Source organism: Thermobia domestica, chromosome 4 (genome assembly GCF_964235325.1).
Source record: "Thermobia domestica chromosome 4, izTheDome1.hap1.1, whole genome shotgun sequence".
In the NCBI taxonomy this organism is placed as follows: domain Eukaryota; kingdom Metazoa; phylum Arthropoda; class Insecta; order Zygentoma; family Lepismatidae; genus Thermobia; species Thermobia domestica.
Genome location: NC_137457.1, coordinates 145746598 through 145766708, shown reverse-complemented (window position 1 = coordinate 145766708; position 20111 = coordinate 145746598). Strand labels below are relative to the sequence as shown.

Sequence of the window (20111 nt, the reverse complement as noted above, 5' to 3'; positions counted from 1 at the left end):
TAGTTGCAGTGAAAGATGTGGCCTATGCCAATTCAAAGAGCTGCAACAGAGATGAGCATTCTCAAAAAATTAGCTGCCCATAGCAATAGGTCCAAGAAATATAAGGGGTGGAAGTTCGGGAAACAGCCAGGTTGGACAAGGGAAAAAAGTGCAAATTCTGCAAGAAAGAGGGGCACGGCAAAACACAATGCTGACAAGTGATGTATAGAAAGATACTTGCAAACAATAGGGAACAAATGAAGGCTACCAGTGGGGTTAACAGTGTTGCCAACTGCAATGAAAAGTACATGTTTTGCAAAAAGCACTATATGAAGTGAGTGCAATATTCAGTGTCAACCTGTCATGTAGAACATAAGATATGGCGTGTATAATCAGTGGTAGAATCTAACAAAAGAGAATAGAAAAAACAGAAGTATGAAAAATACCCAAAAGACGAAGTTGGCCATAATGCGCCACATTTGATCACGAGCTGTGCATATTAGAATGAACAAAACAAGAAGCACTAACTATGCAGGAAACCGACGTACCTACAGTCGAAAAGAAAAACGAGTTCCAAAGTCGGCAACACTGGCCATGAACATCCAGACAAGTCTAATATAGTTAGGCCACTCGCTTCACAAAAGGAAAATTCCGGCAACAGGAATCACTCAGAATGCATCAATGCTAGAGTGATTGAGGCAATGTCAAGTCGGGGAACATGAAATGGTTGGGTTGAGCCAACAACCGATAATATAAGTAAACATTATGTCATGGTTGGGTCGTATGTGGGAATATACAGGGTGTCCCACCAAACTTTGTGACCTGAAAGATTTGCGAAACGAACAAAAATGTGACGGATCCAGTTGTGCATGAATGTACCAATGTCAGAAGTCTGTGAGAAGCAAGTTCCCCCAGGATCCCCATCACAGGGCCCCAGGAGCCAACTTCAAACTTTTAAATGGCAACAGGGACCGAGTGGTACCTCTCTCGATAGATCATGGAATGTGCAACAACACCTATAATAAACATTTGCTATATGAAGCATGTTTTTCAAAATGGCCGCCACAAATATATGTTGTGTCTTAACATGGCATCGAACATTGTGATGTCAAATTGCTGCGAAGGGAAAAGAGATGTTGCAAATCCAATTGCACAGGAATGCATTCATGTCGAGGGCCAAGAAAACTTTGTAAGAAGCAAGTCCCCCAAGGCCCCCATCATAATTCTCGAGGGGGCAACCGCAACATTTCAAATGGGAACAGGGGCTGGATGATATTACTCTGGATAGATACAACACCGCCTACAAGAAACATTTGCTATATAAAGCACGGGTATCAAAGTGGCCGCCAAAAATGCACGTTGTTCTTGTCACCGAGCAGATATTTTGGCGGCCATTTTGAAATCCCATATAGCAAATAAATATTTCTGATATACGTTGTTGCATATTCCAAGATTTATCGAAAGAAATATATCTCGACCGATGGTGCTATTTGAAATTTTGAAGTTGGCCCCGGGAACCTATGATGGGGGACTTGCGTCTCACAGAAGTTTGTCCCCCGCTGACATGGGTACATTCCTGCACAACTGAATAAGACACATTTTTTTCGCTTTGAAACTATTTCAGTCGCAGAGTTAGGTGGGACACACTGGATATATCATATAGGCGGTGATAGTACTGCAGACAGCAACACACAGCAGATCAAGCCTTTGATTATGTTTACTTTATACAGGTGTGGATATGTGATAGAAAGACCACCAAAAGTTTCGACACCTCTAGAGTACTGTTTCGAGACATTCACAGGCGATCATTGTACTATGTGTGACGGATTGGCAGTATTCCGCTGTACTCGCTGCAAATGTTTTTTTTTTGTTTGGACCATTGTCTCATCGAACAATTGCACGTACTATGTTGACGAGCATGTACAAATGATGCGAAGGCTAATGCCTCTTGCCGGAATTTTCTTTTTGTGAAGCGAGTAGCCTAACTATATTAGAATTGTCTGGATTTTCATGACCAGTGTTGCCAACTTTGGAAGTCGTTTTTCTTTTCGACTCTAGGTACGTCGGTTTCCTGCATAGTGGGTGCTTTCTTGTTTTGTTCATTCTAATATGCACAGCTTGTGATCAAATGTGGCGCATTATGGCCAACTTCGTCTTTTGGGTATTTTTCATACTTCTGTTTTTTCTATTCTCTTTTGTTAGATTGTACCACTGATTATACACGCCATATCTTATGTTCTACATGACAGGTTAACACTGAATATTGCACTCACTTCATATAGTGCTCTTTGCAAAACATGTATTTTCATTGCAGTTGGCAACACTGTTAACCCCACTGGTGGCCTTCATTTGTTCCCTATTGTTTGCAAGTCACTTTCCATACATCACTTTTCAGCATTGTGTTTTGCCGTGCCCCTCTTTCTTGCGGAATTTGCACTTTTCTCCCTTGTCCAACCTGGCTGTTTCCCGAACTTCCACCCCTTATATTTCTTGAACCTATTGCTATGGGCAGCTAATTTTTTTGGAATGAACATCTCTGTTGCAGCTCTTTCAATTGGCATAGGCCACATCTTTCACTGCAACTATGATTTTCGGAAGGTTCCCTTGTTAGAAGGCGGAGTCTGTAAAGGAGTGTAAGAGCTATTCCTGGTATGTCTGTGTACCCTATTAATATTTCATGGTTTGTGAAAGCACTCGTTGGCTGTCTGTTGGTGTTTGTCTTTAAGTATGTAGTTATGTTTAATTATAAGACACTCACACACCCAGGTGGGGAAAGATAATTTGCAGATAATTTGCATGAAATAAGACAGGAGATCTTTCTGCAGACGGAAAGCGCACGTAATTGGCATCAGATGGTTATATCAGGGTAAGAGAAGATAGTCATGAAAATCCTCAGTAGACGGAGTGGAATACTAGATACACTATCTCCTAATTTCAAGACAGGTATCGGAAACCCTTCCCGAACTGTCATTATTTGAGATCATGACCTTGTGATGGTCAAGGTTGATAGTTAACTGAAAGCATATGTACAAGGGAAGTAGGTAACAACATGTTGAATACTGCAAAGTTGAAAAGCAAGAAAGTAGAAAATTTTTCGTTGAAAATTTATATGATAAATATGAAACGTGGAAAGGATAGGTGCGGGTAGTAACAGACAATAAGAACATATTAAGATTTGCATTGAGAAGTCTTGAAAAGATGTATTAGGTTACCGTGAATACGAAATGGTTAAGAAACCATGGCTTACACAATAGATGCAGCAGGAAATAAGGAAATGGAACACATGAGGAAAGGTTGATACAAAAGACGACAGAAATATGAACGTGAGGTTATGCACCAAGTTTAAAAGGAAAGAGTCAGAGCAAGGGACAGTTTTACAAAAGAACATGCGAGAAATAATTACACAGACTGCTGAAATATGAGGAAATGTAAAAGGAAGTGGAATCTATAAACTGCGAAGAGAACTTACAGGTATTACCATGATAGTAGAAATGAAAAAGAAAAGTATTAGGAAAATAGAAAGAAAGCAGTTAAGTGTTCTTTGAGATGAGATATAAAATGTTATATCCGAGATTAGGAATGGAAAGGCAAACGAAATAAATAATATATCATTCGAATTCATTAAGAATACAGTACAGAACGCATGAAAGAATTATTCCAACTCTGCAATGAAATATATGTAACGTCGACTAACCAAAAGACTTCCTGAACACTATTTTGATACTACGAGATTGAATCCAGAGACATATGAGGAATATATTACTGATACTCTCATATCTCATGCAGCAAAGATTTTGCTTCGAATTCTGAACAGAAGATTGTAACACGAAAAAGTAAAAATAAAGTTGAGGAACAATTTCGGGTCACCAGAGGCAAGAAACTAAATGCAACTGGATTATTAAGATGATCAGTGATCAAACCATATTTGCCTACGAAACTACTTATCTATTCTTCTCGCAACTTCATTGAAATTCTCTTTGAAGATTCTAAAATAATAATTTAAAGTCTCTAAGATTTCGATTTAATTGAAATAATGCTATACAGATATTGGCGGCGAATGATGTTATCATTTAATTATGTTGTGTAAAATTAACCACGTTGAAGAGGAATGAGCTTTAAAGCTCAACGTACAGCGTTGGAAATGTTTACAGTGCCTCCTGTATTTCACTTCTAACGTGGTGCATTATGTAATCTTAGGATGAAAATAAATTTGAAATTACTTTGCAAAATACCCATGGTGGTGGTCAGTTTCCTTCCTTTCAACACATGTAATACATATTCTGCTTATTGAAAAGAAACGCTAATATATTTAGTATAAAATTGTAATTTTGCAAACTTAATACGATATAAAATTCATTGGAATTGATTTATAATTACGAAGAGATAAAAATGTTTATGAGTATGAATCAGAAACAGCTAATGTGTTGATTTTTATATGTTTGCTCTCATATCCCTATCGATATATGAGAGATATGTTGTAAAAGCTGGCAGCTTTATTTATTCTACTCTTATGTGCCCATTCTATACATTTTCCACTGTCTACAGCTGAGTAAGTGAAAACGTCCCTGTAAAGTAAATTATGAACGATCATTGAAACAATTTGCTACTTGTTTCAAATATCGATATTAAAGAGTTCTGCTGTATATATTAGTACCTTCAGCTTAAGTTTTCGGTTTTGTATGCATTTCTATTTTCTGGATTGGGTATTTAAATGTTGATTAATATAAAGAATAACTTTTTCGGAATGGGGAACATTTTTGTCCAAAACGAGGGGATTAATATTTGGATTTGAAACAATGAGAGTGTCTTCACAAACTGAAACTTTAATGGTATTGCTTCTAAGGTGAGGTAGTTAAAACCGATTTATATATATACATCTAGTAGACTACTAAGTTATATTTTATTTTTCTCACTTTTCAGTAAAGGAATGTGTTATTTGTCGGCATGATTATTTGCGATCTGTGACTGTATTTGCTCTGCCGTGTTAGTGGAGTGAAGGGGTAAAGCATTGTAATGATTCAATACTCGTTTCTGCTCCCGTCTGTTATGCAACAATACGAGTGATTTTGTATAGTGAATTTATATTCCTTCTAAAATCTATTTTCGTTTGTAAATGAAATAATAAATATTTACCGAAAAGAGCAAAAATGGATGCTAAAACGAAAATCCTTAAGTAATTTGAAAAACTGGTGCTTCCGATTACAAATATAATGAAAGTAATATATTGAAATGTAATATTCGGTGTAGAATTTAATGCTGTGCTTCTTTTGAATTATATATATTGCATTGGGGAGACAAGTCCTAGTTATTCGGGAGGGAAACAGTGTTTTGTATGAAGTACGAGTATATCAGACAGCATATATAAGTACACTATTAGATTGAGTAATAATTGTTGTCTATAGAATTTAAATCGGCGTATTCTTTTCTGTGACTTATCGGGTTGTGAGATCCATGAAGATCCAATAATTTCGAATTGCCGGAACGATGGTCATTCCCAGCTTGTTAATCAAGAGTGGCCCGCAATGGGTTTTTAAGCTCAGAAGGCACCTTTGCGCAGCAGTTTCTCTCTTCTTGTAGCTGATTATTTCAGCAGGATGAATCACCATGTCGTTGCTTGAGGAAAGTAAAAAATTCAGATATCATACACGCTTTAGAAAATATTTCTTATTTCCTCCATTATTGTCGGTTCTGTATTTATTTTAATATTGTTATTTTTATTTGTTCAGTTATCGAATTTCCTCTCTGATTTATGTTCATCCTATCACGATCGTTTTTTTTTTGTCACATTTCATTTTGTGCGTTCATCAAAGAAACAAAGTCGTTTTTATCAGCTATTGTAATATTAGCACATGTATTATTAATTTGTTGAGAAGAAGGGTTTTGAGTTGGAATTTGAACTGAAGGTTGGAATAGTCGCTGTGGTTAAGAGCAAGTTGAATAAAAAGGGAAACATTTTCCACATCGACGGTGCAGGGTTGACAAAGTAAAAGTAAAATTTGATGTAACTTAAGATAACTGTATAGAGGAAAATATTGCTTTTATTAAAGAAATGGATTACTTCCAATGAGGAAATAGATTCTTGCATGAGAGAAATATTTTGCTGCAATTACGAAGTTACGATAACGATATTATTAGTTTCATTTATGAATTATCATAGTATGTTAGAATATTTGCCTTAAAGGAAATATATGTCTGCTATCATCAACATAATCTCTTTTTTCCTTAAGACTTATGCAGCTTCTAAAGTATTCAGATAAATTTTATGGTGTGTACTGTTTTCTGTGACGTCAGTTTTCTGTAGCTAATAGCGTTTAAGCCTATTTGGGAAACACGAAATCAGCATATTCTGTTGATTGCAAGTAATTTTCTTTAAAAGTAGGGGATAGTCGTCTTCTCCTTCCCCTGCTGAATATATAATAACGCGAGTTCGACTTTGTGTATTGGATGTTCTGACCTACATACTGAATACTGGTTGAAAGTTAAACCGTCCATTTTACCGATTTTTTGTTGTAATTTTAGTACTAATTCTAAGGCTACCTCTTCGATATATATTACCAATACCTCCTTTATCTTTCTAGGGTCCAAGATTGTAAAGTAGGTAGATTGTCAAGTTATGCGGTGAGAACAGCTAGTTAAATGTGGCTCTTTAAGCGGAATTTTAATCATAGTATAATGATTTTTGTATTTTTCTATTTCCGCCTTGCTAAGTATTCTTCCTCTTACAAGTAATAGGAATGAACATTCACCTGACTGAAGTCATCAACTTTACTAGTTGAGGAATGTGCCTGTTAAATGTTCAAAATCCTGGTTTTAGTTATTAAAAAACCTGCAGTGTAAGATCTCGGCAAACCGTGGAACATCACCATGTAATATGTCGGTAACAAAACACAAGTTTTTATCTTAGCTTCCTTATTATAAAGTTCTTTATTCAGTTAGTAGACATTGTTACATTTTTCCTCTAGAATTCCATCTACTGCCCGCCGAATCTCGGACGTTTCGGGGTTCCTGTTCCCTGACCATTACCTCTCAGAGGTAGAGTATGATCTGCCCGTTGCAGCTCTGAGATGGATGAGGATAATTTTTGATCGTTGAAGCTTGAAATTGAACCTTGCCAGTTGCAGATGAATGGTATGGTTAGATTAGTCTCTCCAGACTCTAACAACTTTTACAAAATGGATTACCTCTCACCAGTTATAGCTCAGAGATAGGTGGGAGATGGTGAGTTACCAGGTAATACCTTGTATCTCTAGGTGTCTATTTTTATAGCCAGTCTTCTGAGGCGGAGTTTAACGGGTATTCTTCGTATATCTGTGTGTCTCATCAGTGGAGACTTTATCTGTTCGCTGCCCATAACGCCTGTGAGAAAGCCCATGGTTTCGTTTAGTAATATGAAGGAAAATTAGAATAGGCCTATATTTATGTTAGTCTAGGCACTGACTAAAAAAATTAAAAACAAAGTTACATCCTTAAAGGAATCATCCCTTGAAACATTTGGTACAAAAAAAATATGGCATTGTTTAAATTCGACGTCAGAAAAGAAAAAAATTAAATTTACTTTTTGACAGAAAACTCCACTCAGAAAAAAACGTAACTTCAATACTGAAGAGACATGCAAAATTATTCAAATCTATTAGAATCATAAACTCTTGTAAATTACATATTTAATATTACTCGCTATATTAAGAGGAATAAAATGAATACTGGTACAGTGAATCTTCTTAATAGCGGACGCTAGTGGGACATCAAGTTTTGTCAGTTACTGAGTTGTGCCCGTTATAGAAAGATTACAGAAATTTAATTTCTCACAACGATAATTGTATGCAGTAATATAAGGTAAATATATTATGTATGAGCACAAATACGTAAAATTCAATATGAAAATACTCTTATTTAGTACATACTTGAATTACTGGGAGAAATGAAGGAGAATTAATTTTTGTTAATTCATATTATAGCTGGACAATGTTTAATGTAAAAGGCATGCCTTTTCCTCTAAATTCATTCGCAAGTGTCTTCTAAAAATCCTCAATATGAGTGAGGAGAAACATGTGTGTGTGTGTGTGTGTGCTTCTGTAATGGCGCGGTATCTTCGTTGGCAGAATGGTTGAAAAGGCAAGCTATTTGGGGTGTCTATGTTTATTGACCCACCCCAAACACAAAGAATATCCTTTTTGAGAAAGCGAAAAAGGAAGCCAGGAAACTCAAACCCAGACTTGTTCCAGTATCATGAGTAAAAGAGAAATGTTTCTTTTCCAAACAAGTAAGAGAAGAAACATTGCTCAATGAAATGCTATTGTAAACCAAACAATGTCTGTGTTGATATCTATGAAATTGTCAGTAAAAATGCAAGGTCCAGAGAAAAAGGACTACATTTGTTACAGAAGGGAAGATTTTTCGCATACAATTCCTGGCCATACGACTAACCCTGCGTAAGTGTTATTGTTTATTGAAAATTTATTAGGTTTTTCGCCAGAAATCAGTTTATTGCGGGGAAAAACGAGAGAAGAATTTCCAGTTCAGCTGTTCTGTTTGATGGTTCACCAGATCTAGACTCATGAGGGATACACTTGAAGGAGAAAGACTTTTCTGTATACTGTAATATGTCGCAGAACAGGGAACAATTTCTGTCCGTTATGAAGAGGCTATAAAGACGTTTTTGGGGAGATGACTGTCTGCGTCTGTATCTGAGAGTGACCGTAAAAGGTAGAGTTTTGTTCCGTAAGAGAACGTATTTTTGCCAGCATAAAAAAAATCTGTCCGTATTATAGAGGTGCCCGTTATTGAGAGGTGTTTGCTAAGGGATGTTTCACTGTATTAGTAGAATGATAACAATAAATATAGAATATAAATCATGTTCCTGTCACATCAATCAGTATTTGAAAGGCTTCGTACCACATTCGGTTACATAGAAAGTCAAATATTACACCTGTCCTTGTAGTGTGGAATCGACATGAAAATTTTTAAAAAATCACTACTTAATTACCATTTTCTTATTATGTTAGTAAATAATTATATTCAAAATTGGAGGTTTACACTCATCTTCCCCAATTGTAGTGTATTAACATCTAAATTTAACGGCTTGCGAGATACTCATTTTTTTCGCAAATACACGGATCCTCACTACCTCCTTAGGATATTATGCATTATAATAAAAGCAATATAACATCCCTGTTTGGATTAAAGCATAAGTATATACTAAACGTATTTTCATTTGACTTTGCTTGACCGTGATGATCAGGCACACATAGTTACATTCATTTTTTATCTAATAATTTATATATTACAATGATTCAAAAATGTATTTTTCCCAGTAGTTACCTTCTCTAAAAACTAACATATCTCAAAAGCCAAGTAGTACCAAGCCAAGTCTTATTGCTATTATTACAATTACAAATATCAGTATCCAAAAGAGCCTGAAGTTCTTTTTTTCACTTTGTTAGACACACTTACCTCAGGTAAGTAGGCAAAACAAACGGAAAAGCAAGGGAAATGAAAGTGTTGAATGTAAAACGCAGACAAATTTACCAGTCTTCAGGAGATACTGTAAATGCAATGCGTAGAGAGAGTTGGTAGATCACACTGAGTCGGTGGGTCGCAGTTGGTCATGGTTAGTGGTGAGTTGCAGTGGGTCACGGTGGGTGATGGGTCGCGGTGGGTGGTGGGTCACAGTGGCTCTCGTTCTGTTGACCCACTGACTCACTCAGAAACTTGCCCCACTGACCCACAACCCCCTTTGACACACTCAATCACTGGAACTATCAAATCTGTATGATATTTAAGACGAGGAGTGTCATGATTATGAAAATAATCATTACGTGAATCGGAAAATGCACAAGTTCGGAATAACGCGTCAAAGAAGACATTTTTTTACATTATGGTTGTTAGAGATGGGAAACATATTTGATGGGAAAACTCTGCAAAGAGTCCAGAATTTTGTTCAGTTCTAGCCGAGAACAATCCTTTCAAACCATCCAGGAAGTAATGTCTTAAAACGTCTTTATTTACGTGACGTTGGAATGAGTCAGCTGAAGCCACAATTAGAAAAAGATGCTGAAGTATCTATTCCAAGATCTCTACGGGAGAGAGTTCAGAAGAAAGACGTTGTCTTTTTGTCCATAAAAGAAGGACATGAAAGTAAGTTCATTTTCCAGTAAATGTCGAAAAACTACGTGTTCATTTCACATGATTATGTCTCAGTAATGTGTATGAAAGAGTGAAAAGAAAACCCCTATGTATATACTTGTAAGTTTGTAAGTCTACAACTTAATTATTAACATATTAATTTTATTTGTAACTTTTACATGTTAATATTTTTAGTTTATTTCTTAAAAATGATACCTCTTGAAGAGTATAACTATAGTAAGATCTATATTGAAATTACGAAATGCTCAACAAATATAAATTCGTAATGATTATTATATCACTATTAGTACTATCATTACAACCACTACTACTACTAATATTAATAATCTTAATTATAGTATTACGAACAAAACTTTCATTAAATTTAGAAGTTGAAGTTTGTACTTTAAAATAACCTGAAATTTACTGAAAAACTGAAATATTGAGAAAAATTCCGTATCCTGATATTGAAATTAATGTAAACTAATCTGTTATAAAAGGATATTAAAGTATAGTTTTTATAGTTTTTCTGAGTTATATGTATCTGACTGTTATGTATATATCCAATAAGTATCTCACCTTTGTTACCGCTATGAAAACATGTGAAAATACTACATATTAACATTTTCATTTTCACAGAAGTTTGTAGAATTCTTAATCCTCCATTATAAAGAGAAGGTTATAAGGATAGCAATTAAGAAAGATCAAATGAAAATTGACATTAGCAAGTGAGGAAATAAAATACTTAATGGGTGTATAACTTATTTTACCCCCACGCGCCTACTCACATTACAAAATGTGACGCCCCTACTTAAGGGATGAAGAGATAGAAATGATATTGATTCTCAAGCCAATTTTTTTTCTTTGTTCTTCAGGTTTTGTTCCACGCTCATTTGAATTCCTCTAATAAAGGGTAGGTATAGATTCACATCTGTTTGGTAACAATGGGTGATAAAGAGATGGGAATGACTATAAAGACTTCCAAAATCATTACACTTACACGCACGAACTATACATATACATAACGTCTTATCTTACTTCAGATACCGGTTTGAGATAACTGCTTTGTGTTGCTTCTGGTTATGTATAACAATATTTGAAAGTGCAGTATTTCAACTTTTAAACAGATATTCAAATTCATTTCTATGTTATTTCGATTAAAGAAGGATTTGAAAATTTGATTTTTTTGTAAAGAAAAATCTATGTGAACGAATTTTTCCCAACGTATTTTGTGCCGTTAAAATCCAGATAAATAAATTTTGTTCAGCACAAAGGTGAAGATTAAAAAAATGATATCGCCATCATGGAGAAAAGTTATCAATACCATTTGGCCAAAAGCCTTTAATTTGTACAAACTGAGAGTAAGATTTAGGAATTCTATAAACCTATACTCTTAGTTAAGTAATGTTGAAATGTGTAAGGTACGAAATCAAGTAATGGAGAAAAGCATTTTCCGCAGTTCACCAAATCCAGAACTTGCTCGAGAAAGGCAAAAGCTAATATTAAAATAAAATAAACAGAATCAACTAATAAACACCTTAAAAAATAAGTTAAGGTAGGACAAATTTTAAGGGAAATATACTTCCCGCTGTGTTATAATTTTTTTGGCACTTTATTTACTATTAAAAATTTTCAATCGCCTAAGGACAACTTGAATGTTTGTGTTAACTTTAGATATAAAATAAAACGAGTATTAAATATTAGTATTGTTCCATTTTGTGCTAACTTTTCTTGCATTAGAATAAGGAAAATATTTTACACTGACATTCTAGATTAAGAATAACATTGGAGAATACTATATTATGTACGTACCGATGAAAAAAAAAAACTTTCCGTCGATTTACCAAGTTAAGTAGTACTAGGAGGATCAATCTAAATTTGCTTCTCGACTTAAGTTATTATTATGTAAAGAACGAGGAATTGCAAAGGAAAGACTAAATGAAATAGGAAAGTACTCACCTTTTACTTCTTGTTCTGGATATTCATCTGAAATTATTGGTAAATACATCAATTGTAGGCCATACTGATAGGATTATTTATATTTTTAATATTCCGAGCAATAGTAATGTGTGATTTTCATATAGCATAATAACAAGTGTAATTGTGGATGTTGTTTGCATTGTTGCTGGGAATAATGCTGTTTCTTTCAGCTGCTTTAAAATTTCCTAAGTGGGCGAGACAGCTTTAACTTTTAGCAGATATATCATCACTGCGAAAAATTGTATAGAATATTATTTTAAGAAACGTCGCAATATTAACATTTAATATTGCTTGTTTATCACAGATTTTGAGGTACTGCAAACATGAGTAATTGATTGTCTTCTGCAAAGCATTGGTGTCTCTGTCGGGCAAATAAGTTTGAACTCGTATGCATGACAGAGACAAAAGTCAAAATAAGTCAACTCGTCAATTGTGTTGTCCATTATATACTGCTTGTAGAGACGAATACTTAGAAATATAATTGTACCAATACTACCTACAGATTGTGAATGTGTTATTCCAAAAAATACAAGATTCAATGAATCATATTCAATGGTTGGCTACCAGTAAAACTCATGAATTTCTACAACGTCCTAGATCATTTCCGACAAAGCCCATTTTCAACTGGGTGGTTATGCGAGTGAACAGAACTGTTAATTCTAACAAGGGACATCACCCAATTGTCCGGCTCCGATTTCAATGATTTTTGCTAGCTGATAGAGGACATATATGTATTATTTGTGATGACGGAAATTTTTGCCATGGTGCATATTTTCTATTTTTTAAATAATTTTTAAGAGTTGTGATATGGTTATTAGAGATTACTACAGAAGTTCCTTACTATCCTTTACGGAGCGTTAATGAAATAACAACCATGTAGATACATATAAGTTTTAGAGGGAAGTTGAACGGTAGGTATGACCTACACAGCAGCCGTATTGAAATCCGCCATTTTGAATTAAGGTCAAATTTCTTAAATGAGGATACGGTAATATGATATACAATTTAGGGCTAAAATTTAATCAGAAAGACAATGCTGTAGCTAGTTTTTTGATACGCCCATTTCGGGAAAAGCTACAGACATTGAATTGTTCACTTACTACGTCCGGAAGTCCCTTACCTCCGCTTCTAACCCACGTAATAATGATAATAAGTGGATAAAAGCTTCGGTAATAGATATTATGCCTAGAGGGAAGTAATGCGGTAACGGTACCCTTGACGGCAGCACAAAGCGTGGACAAAGACACAGCTAGTTGGAGAGACTGGATACCTCTTTTGAAGAACTTCGAAAGAGCTGAAACTCTGAGTCAGTTGCGAAAGAGTGATTTCTGGATGTTTCGTAGAATTAAGGGAGGGAGGTTAGGACTCGTCACTCAGATGAAAGACGGGATCAAGTCAGAGGTGCACATGAAAGAAAAAGTTAAAGTCATGTCTTAACCGGGGGAAAATGAAATCCTATTTAAACAAGAACGAAACGAGGATTATTGGGTTTTGGGTACGGGTTGTTACCCACCGTTCGGATACGAATACCGGAGTCGAACGGGCGTTGCCTTACTATGTAGTGGAGCACAGATGCCTATTCTGAAGCAAGCTTTCTTACCAAAAATTTCTAATGCACGTTTATTTCAAAGGATACGTCACAACACGAGGTGTTGGCTCACAGTTGCCAGATAAGCTACCTGTGATTCGATGCTGTTCTACTTAAAAGAACGACTAGGACCAGAATACGCAGGTTCGTTAACATGGCTTTGTTAGATCCCAAGTCCCCGTAAGATTTGATCCTAGGAGCACATTTTTTAAATTTATATGAGCGCTTTGTACAGAAAGATCATATTGAAGCGACAGATAAAAAGGGAGATATTCTAATTATGGTGTATTTCGAACCCTCGCTTGCTAGTGATATTTTCCCATAAAAACAGTAGAAATGTCGCATATGGTCTTGAAACCCCTGAATAGACATATCGCACAGTTATAACAATGATACGTTAAATCGAAGTAGTACAACCCTCGGCTAACACAGCAATGACGAAATAGTAAAAAGGTATCCCGGTATACTACCTTTTTAAAACAAGTCCCACGCACTAATGCAGAAAAACACACTAGAGCAACTGAACCCACGAAACATAATGAAACTGTGGTTGGGTCAGTGCCCAGTTCCAGTCAACTATCGTACATGGTGAAAAACTCGAAGCGAAGACGTAAGCTACGATCACGACTATGTAAAACAACGATACATAGACGGAGTACACAAAATGAAATTCAAACTCAAGTTTTGCATACTCAATCTGACACATTAACCCATGGTTCAGACAAACAAGATCCTGTCAAGTCGAGGGAAGAACGGTCAGAGGTCCAGACTGGCGGAAACAATCCTCCGCCCAATGAAGGCGAAGTGTATCCGTAATTACCTTCCTTCCCAGCTACTCCCACTCGATTATCAAATGCTACAACAAAAGCTGAAGCGTCTGATGGGGAAGACACGAATAAAGTATTTGAACCGTCGTGCAGTAGCGAGAAGTTTGCAGAAAGTAATTGCCTTGCAATTCCCAGTACAAGTCAGCATTTTTTGGCTGAGATTTCTCGCAGAGAAGGGGAGAACGTAAAGGAGAGATATTTGTGTACAGTGATACAGCCTCATTTCTCTCAGACAAAACTACATAAGTATACATCTTGGAAAGAAAGTGAATCGAGTGAAGATGAAGTAACTTATGATATTTGTACCACAGACTTCGCGTATTCCACCCCACTCTTGGCGGAACGTGATATTTACGACCCCCAAACTCGACACTTATGTGTGGGTTCAATCCTACTCCAGAGTTACGATCAGGATCTCGAAAGTTGTCGTCGCGTCTGATTGTATATAATGATAACTGAGAAATTGCAATAACGTTGTTTAACAACACGGATCAAATATTAAAACGATGAATGTGGCTTGGATCTGTCTTGGATGATGATGATGATAGTGACATCTCATAAGGATCGGAGATAGTTGTGGTGTTGGATATTGACTTTGAAGGATATGATGACGATTGGATCACAGAAAGTGTATCAGAAAATAATTACACCGAATATGACTAACATGTGTGGAATTACGGATAAGCGACGGAGAAACAGTGGACTGTGTCCGACAGGCACTGGCGTTAGTCGATAAATGTTCTGAGAAAAGAAAAAGAAAATACGAAATTCATGCGACCTCCTTGGAAAGGGCGCTAGCTGCCAGCGTAAGAGAGAAACCCCCCTAATTTACCTCCAGTTTAGTTAATATACAGAATAAATGCAATCGACATAGACAAAAACACTAAGAAGAGATAAAAGTGAAAGAATAATGCAGGTGTGCTTAACAGGGTAGGGAAAAATAAGAAGCAAGACAACACGGAGTATTTAGTGTAGCGTATTAGTTAAAGTAGGAGAATGACGAACAAAGCAGTGACATTAAAACCAAAGTGAGAAATGGAAACAGCTTAACGAAAGAGGGCAAGCTTAAAAAATATTCGGCATGAAGAATGGAGGATGTATTTGTCTTAATAATAATAAATGGTACCGAGCAACATCCTTAGGTAACACGAAAACACATACCTCTATTTCTGAGACGTAAAGAAAGTAAAGTCCACAGTATTTAGTATAACTTGAGTAAAAAGGTAGGGATATGAAAACAAAACGTTCGCTCCATCCTCCTCAAACGAACGCCTAACAGAGACCGAAGATATATACCTTGAGTTTTTGGACTGGTATTTAAATTCTATAATGTAATACAAAACGTCATTTACTACTGTGAATTACACTACATGTAACATTTAATAAACGAAACAGGAAAATATTGCTCCTTTTAGCGTGCGAAGCGAGACAAAGTTAAGGAGATTGACAACCTAAGGGAAGCTGTTATAAAGTGAAGAGTGATACACCCGGGGCAGCAAGTATAACGTGGTAGGGTCCAAAGCGTATGCCATCTAAAACAAAATAGCTTTCATCTTCTGAAACCAAGTACAGGCTTATCAAGGACAAGATAACACTGTTTTTTCCTTTTTTCCTTTGACCCGACGTAAAATAAAGCTCACATCACTTGTTAATGACGTAACACTAGCTCCCATGAACATACGATAGTATGATTAAGATATTGTTAACGGAAGTAGGGAATGTCACAATGAAAGAGGTTGTAGGTTCAAAGCCATAAGAGAAACTGTGAGTGTTGTTCTGTTGTATGTTCCATTCAAATAGTATAATACTTCTTAAAGGCCGCCTGCAAGCGACATCAAAATTAATAGTGAAATGTGGAGGAGTGTACACTGTGATTATAAGGCAATTCTGAAAGAATGATAGAAAGTGGAAAGAAAATGAGTGTGGGGAGATATAACCATCGAAATATTCCGAACTCGTTTTTCTTCCCTGGTGTACAATACAAAAACTTGTATTCGAAACGAATTAACGTGTCATATGGTATGATTCAATGGTGACTACTAGCTATCAATTATACCCTGCTTAGAATATCCATTCCGGTGTAGCGCTCAGTCGCAAATTTCCTACAAGCAACGAATGGTGCGATGATGCCTTATTCTAATATAAACCGAAGCGAAATGCTTATGAAATAACACACTGCTCTAATAGCAAGTTCTTAGTAATCCATCTCCGTATATGTATGTGATTTCTTTGAAGAACGGAGGAAACGACGGAATTGTACCGTAAGTTCGACAGTAAATATTTGACGGTACTCCACGTCCAATCATAAACCGTACTCCACGGAATTAGTAATTTTAGTTGAGTAAAATTCATAATATTAGTACTATCGATGAATGTGATTAATTAGTTTTTACAGTTACTAGTAATAAGTCAATATAGTTGAGCAGAGTAGGGAAAAAGAATATAAATCCATATACATCTCATTTTGTAATAATGTAAAGAAATATACTACCAGTATGGTAGAAAGAGGACAATGTTGTTGTTCACAGTGAGACAGGCGGACATTTATAGCATCTGAAGGGTAGGAATCCGCAAGTCCTAAGCGGTGAAATAATCATGTATGCCAGTCTCAAGTTGTTTAATGTAACAATGTCACATGCAATCAGCTATGCATTCTTTATTAGCAGACTAGAAACCCAACTTTTTACTAACCCAGATTAGAACTTACGTAATTAATAGTCAAAGAATATGCGACATTTCGTCAGTATGCAAGATCGGTTGATCTTAGCATAAACTACTCCTTACCAAACTTTTTAGAAATGTTCTATGGGTTAATTATGGAGCATTGGTTTTGGGGAAATAGATAAAGTGGTTAGGGGCATTATACACAAAATCGCGTTTTTCTCCCTTTTGCAAAGTACCCTTGGTGTTGGGAGTAAGAATGCAACGCAAAGACACCCACTGAGTGGTTCTATGGAAAGAGTTGGAAAAACGGAAATGAGTTACCCAAGATGGCCCCTCGACGAATGCGCAGATAACAATAGTATACAGACAGATGGTGGATAGACGACCTGTAGAAGATAATGAACAAGACAAATAAGATGGAATTTGGTACAGTGAAACCTACTCTTAGTTGATTACAAAACAAGGCATGGTCCACGATTGGCATTTGGTGGAATCCTATTCCCCAAAATAATGTCTAGCCTTCCATATGTCGAAAGTCGCAAACTATATCACTCACTCCGTATAGTGATTGGTGCCGTAAGGAAATCCGAAACCATTTCCCCGAATGATTTTAAGAATACTAGTGCATGTCACTTATATTCTCGGAGTTGAAATTCCGATACGAATATTTTCTTCGGGATGTTACCACTGCAAGCATACAAAATCCGAAGGAAGACTAAGATAACTCATAATTGAATCTTTAGGACTTCTGTTACATGAATGAATCACAAACCAGCAACCATATATCAGTTTATTTATAGAAGAATCTTTGTGCACGGTTTAAGCCTCTAAATAACATTATAAAGCTCCGATTAACAAATGTCAAAGAACAAATTTTTTTTGGGTCTCGTCAGAACGAGCGACTAGAGGACCGAAATAAACACGGGAGTACCCTTTAGTTTAAAGAAGTAAATGTGTGTTGAGAATATATTTCGGGAAAGGAAGACAAAGTTAGTGTAGAACGACTCCCTGATGCAGGGTAATTTCTAACTGATGACGATTAGTATAAACTGGAGCATATCATACACTGTTACTCCAAAACACTAAACGTAAAATTTAAATAAGACGTGTATTGTTCGAATAATTAAGCGATAACTTTGTGAAGTGATAATTGCTTAATTATGTAAACAACATTTCTTAACTCTACAGAAAAAAATTGGGTTCATTGAACCACATGGATTATTTTGACCGTAATTATAATGGTACTCTGCTCTGTCAGGTATTGAGATTAACTGACTTTTTCCTGTTTTCATTCTTGTTTTAAATTACTTAAATGTTATTTTTTTTTTGTAAATCATGTGGTAGATTTACTAATGTATACCATTAAGTTCCAACTGAGTAAATTGGACCCTCACCTTTATTCAGTGCAAGCATATTATTCAAATTTCAGCTTCAGTTAGAATTGTGCATTGTAGATGGCAGTATTAACATTTTTATATTCTAGCTATCATGTTGATGCTGGAAATAAGTAGGCGGGTTTCAAAGAAATAACTGGCAACACAATTTTATTCCCGAACAAGGAGTTTTCTTCGAGTTGAGTTACATGTAGACGGTGACCTATACAACTCGGATGCAGTGTGGATGCTGCAATGATAGTAGCGGAGTATTGAATGTAGGTTGTCAAATCCAACGGTATATTGTTAGTGTTTTCGCAGTATGTCACTCTGGACTACGTGAAGCATTTGGTATCATGTTGCGAAACTTTAGGTTGAAGCGTTTCGTGCAGGACGTGATAGTGTGCAACAGGAGCAATGCGGAGGTCGTTATATGCTAGGAAACAGTCATTGAATTCCTTCAATCTTTGCTGCATGTGTGCAGTAGGTGGGCTGATCGAGAATTAACCAAGGAAGTAGGAATATCCCATACTACAATTTTGAGTGTGTTACACAATGTTCTTGGTTGCCAAAATAATTCATTCAGGTGTTTACCGCACTACATTAGAGATCTTCATAAAGTGCATAGATACGCCCTCGTCGGTGATCATTTGACACTGTACAGACAGGAAGATCGCGTATTCCGGGACAATATCATAACACTTGATGAAACATGTGCGTGTTCCTATGAACCAGAACTTAAGTGCCAATCCAATGAATGGCACAACCTATCACTTCTCGGAGCTAAGAAGTTGCGTCAGGAACCGGGGAATGTAAAAGTAATGCTGATAGTGTTATATGATGTAGTGGTGTAACGTTAAGACATGCAATTCCTCCGTTACCAGACCATAAATGCAGTGTATTATCGCAGGTTTCTGGAACAACATATTCGTCCGGCACTGCACAAGAAATGACCCAAATTCATAAGGGATCCGCCCCTTGTTCTAATTGCAAAGCTCGTTGCCACAATGCAGTTGCTGTAAGGAACCAGTCTGCATGACGCGGTGCGGGGTGGTCTATAGCACCCAATCCATTTAACAGATATGAGTCCATGTGACTTTTATTTGTGCTCTAAGATGAAAGAACTACTGCGGGTTTGGGAAAACTTTACCAAACTAACAAGCAACTTGTTATATCGTCAAAAACCAAGAGTAACTAATAAATTTATTTTTTACTTTTGTATAAGTATGTGTTTGTTACATGTCAGTTTGAATATTATATCTTTGAATATGATTTAATTCGTAAAGAAAAGGCATGATTTTCTTGAAAAAAAAAAAACTACACATGTATGTGTAATATAGTGGAAAAAATATACCGAAATTAGTTTCATATTTTGTTACAAAGGAACATATTGTTAACTTGAATGTTTCCATATTATATCATTGAATACTTGTTACTTCAAAGAAAAATAATTGTTTTTTTTCCTAGAAAAGAAGAACTAGAATAAAGAAAAACTATGAAAGTATATGTAACCTAGTGAATATATATACAGGGTGTGGCAGCTATTTGAGAACTTATAGTATAAGTGACACAGTGTCC

At 36.0% G+C, this 20111-nt stretch overlaps 1 protein-coding gene across 1 annotated transcript in view; it reads right to left on the bottom strand.

Moving 5' to 3' along the window:
- The window catches only part of LOC145682902 (uncharacterized), a 1185542-nt gene that overhangs the window by 88704 nt on the left and 1076727 nt on the right, over positions 1-20111 (bottom strand). The window contains exon 12 of the mRNA XM_081754263.1: positions 12061-12087. Coding sequence (XP_081610389.1) covers positions 12061-12087 — 27 coding nt within the window. The remainder of the gene's footprint in view (positions 1-12060; positions 12088-20111) is intronic.